We start from the raw sequence: 2,293 nt of genomic DNA on the forward strand, positions 1-2,293 counted from the left end.
AAAAAAAAAAAAAAAAAGAATTGCACATCAACTGGTTAAGATAAACAGAAAAGATACATCTGGCTATGAACCTGGTTTTCAGCTTGAGAACTTCCTGGGGGAGAATCCAATTCTTTTAAATCATGCATTGTGGAAAAATCAAAGTAGTCACAGGAATAACTGTGGGAGTTATGTTGTAGATGCTTTTGTTTTGTTTTCCTTTTTTTCTTTAGAGACAGAGTCTCACTCTATCACCCTCAGAGTGCTGTGAGGTCACAGCTCACAGCAACCTCCAGCTCTTGGGCTTAGGCAATTCTCTTGCCTCAGCCTCCCGAGTAGCTGGGACTACAGGTGTCCGCCACAATGCCTGGCTATTTTTTTTTTTTTTTGCAGTTTGGCCAGGGCTGGGTTCGAACCCAACACCCTCAGTAGATGGGGCCAGTGCACACAGGCGCCACCTTGTTTTCAATACCATATAATCTTCGTTAAGGTAGTCCTATGGATACTGAACTAGAATGGATTTCAAAATACACTAACTGATTAAAGTAAGATATAAAACAGTGTGTACTTGTACTATCTATGCTATCTGATTATGAATGAACTGCATAAAAGAAATTGGGAAAAGTAGTAACCTTGAGGAGGAAGAAAAAGACCTTTGGCTAACAACTTGACAGGGTCACACCCTTCAGTCACTAAACATAAAAACCACTTCCAGGGGTGGGAAACCTACAGCCTTTTCAATGTTCAGTGTGGCCTTTTAAATTCAAATTTTACAGACCATATCCTTAAAATAGCTTTCTTATTATTTCCTTGTAGGAGTGACTAATTTTCTAGACCACATTTTTGTGGGACAAAAGTTTTAGTTTTACATGTACAATAAATCTGTTCTCAAATATGTATAAATAAGAAACTTACCCACTTAGCAAGTGGACACCCATGAGAACTTTTGCCTTCTTTCCCGGTATAAACCACTATTTCTATCCTTATTGCATTTCCTTTTTGACCATACCTGAGTATAAAACACAGTTGAGGGAATGTATTAATTAATTGCAATCTATACTTAAAACCTTCAGCTTTTTTTTTTTTTGAGACAGTGTCTCACTTTATCACCCTCAGTAGAGTGCTGTAGCATCACAGCTCACAGCAACCTCAAGACTCTTGGGTTCAAGCAAATTTTCTTGCCTCAGTTTCCCAAGTATCTGGGACTATACGCATCTGCCCATCACAATGCCTGGCTATTTTTAGAGGTCTCACTCTTGCTCAGGCTGTTCTCAAACCATGAGCTAAGGCAATCCACCCACCTCAGCTGCTTCATCCTCCTTGGCCTCTGAGAGTGCTAGGATTACAGGTGTGAGCCACCATGCTGAGCCCAAAACCTTCAGCTTTTAACATCTTAGTATTTATAAGGCTTGGATAAACAGAAGTTCAAAAATCAAACATTCTCCATAATTTAATTTCTTTAAAAATTTGTATTTGTATGGCAGATATTTTTTATATATGGGTTCTGTTTATCCATAAAGATCACTTTTTATACAAAGTCTTACTCCAAGACAAGCATTGGGAATGTAGGGTGTGCAATGTCAAGGCTAACCCATTTCAACTATTATACAATAATCCAAAAATAATCTCTGAATTTATTGAAGACAATTAGCCTTGCCTTGTGAGTGCCCTGCTATGTGCCCAACAGCTGAAGTAATGAGTGCCTCGGCATAGACACCCCTCTTTTGGGGGGCTCTGAGAAACATCCAACTCATACACTTCAAATTTGTCTATTCACCTCAGGTTTGTACCCAGATATAATTTATCTATTGATTCAGGTCCACAATAAAAATGATTTTTAAAGGGAAGCATATTTCCTCACCTATTCTCCATGATTTCCCTGACAGCAGCAACACTTGGTCCTGCCCCAAGGTGTGTATAATTTGGGCCTTTGTCTTTTTGTATAACTCGATCTGTGGAAGGAATAAGATTATTAGACCCAGAGTTTTACAGAATTGCACAGGGGCAAGGAGGAGCTGTTTTTACTTTTCCCCCTAAATTCAAGACCATGATTTTTGATGAGGTTTTAATAGAAGTAAGCTGTTAAAGATCTACTCTTACTGCTCCTAATTCTTTCTTCCTGATAATCGGAGAAAAAAATTTAAAAATATGTGTCAAATTTATACTCTTATCTCCTGCTTAAAAATCTGTAATGCCGGCTCGGCGCCTGTGGCTCAACCGGCTAGGGCGCCAGCCACATACACCTAAGGTGGCAGGTTCGAATCCCCAGCCCGGACCCGCCAAACAACAATGACGGCTGCAACCAAAAAATGGC

At 39.5% G+C, this 2,293-nt stretch overlaps 1 protein-coding gene across 1 annotated transcript in view; it reads right to left on the bottom strand.

Moving 5' to 3' along the window:
- TET1 (tet methylcytosine dioxygenase 1) overlaps positions 1–2,293 on the bottom strand; it is a 150,885-nt gene that overhangs the window by 28,949 nt on the left and 119,643 nt on the right. The window contains exons 4-5 of the mRNA XM_012801304.1: positions 1,841–1,931; positions 895–988 (exon numbers count right to left, since the gene is read on the bottom strand). Coding sequence (XP_012656758.1) covers positions 895–988; positions 1,841–1,931 — 185 coding nt within the window. The remainder of the gene's footprint in view (positions 1–894; positions 989–1,840; positions 1,932–2,293) is intronic.

The sequence above is a fragment of the Otolemur garnettii genome, unplaced genomic scaffold (assembly GCF_000181295.1).
Source record: "Otolemur garnettii isolate 467f Iridium unplaced genomic scaffold, OtoGar3 scaffold00008, whole genome shotgun sequence".
In the NCBI taxonomy this organism is placed as follows: domain Eukaryota; kingdom Metazoa; phylum Chordata; class Mammalia; order Primates; family Galagidae; genus Otolemur; species Otolemur garnettii.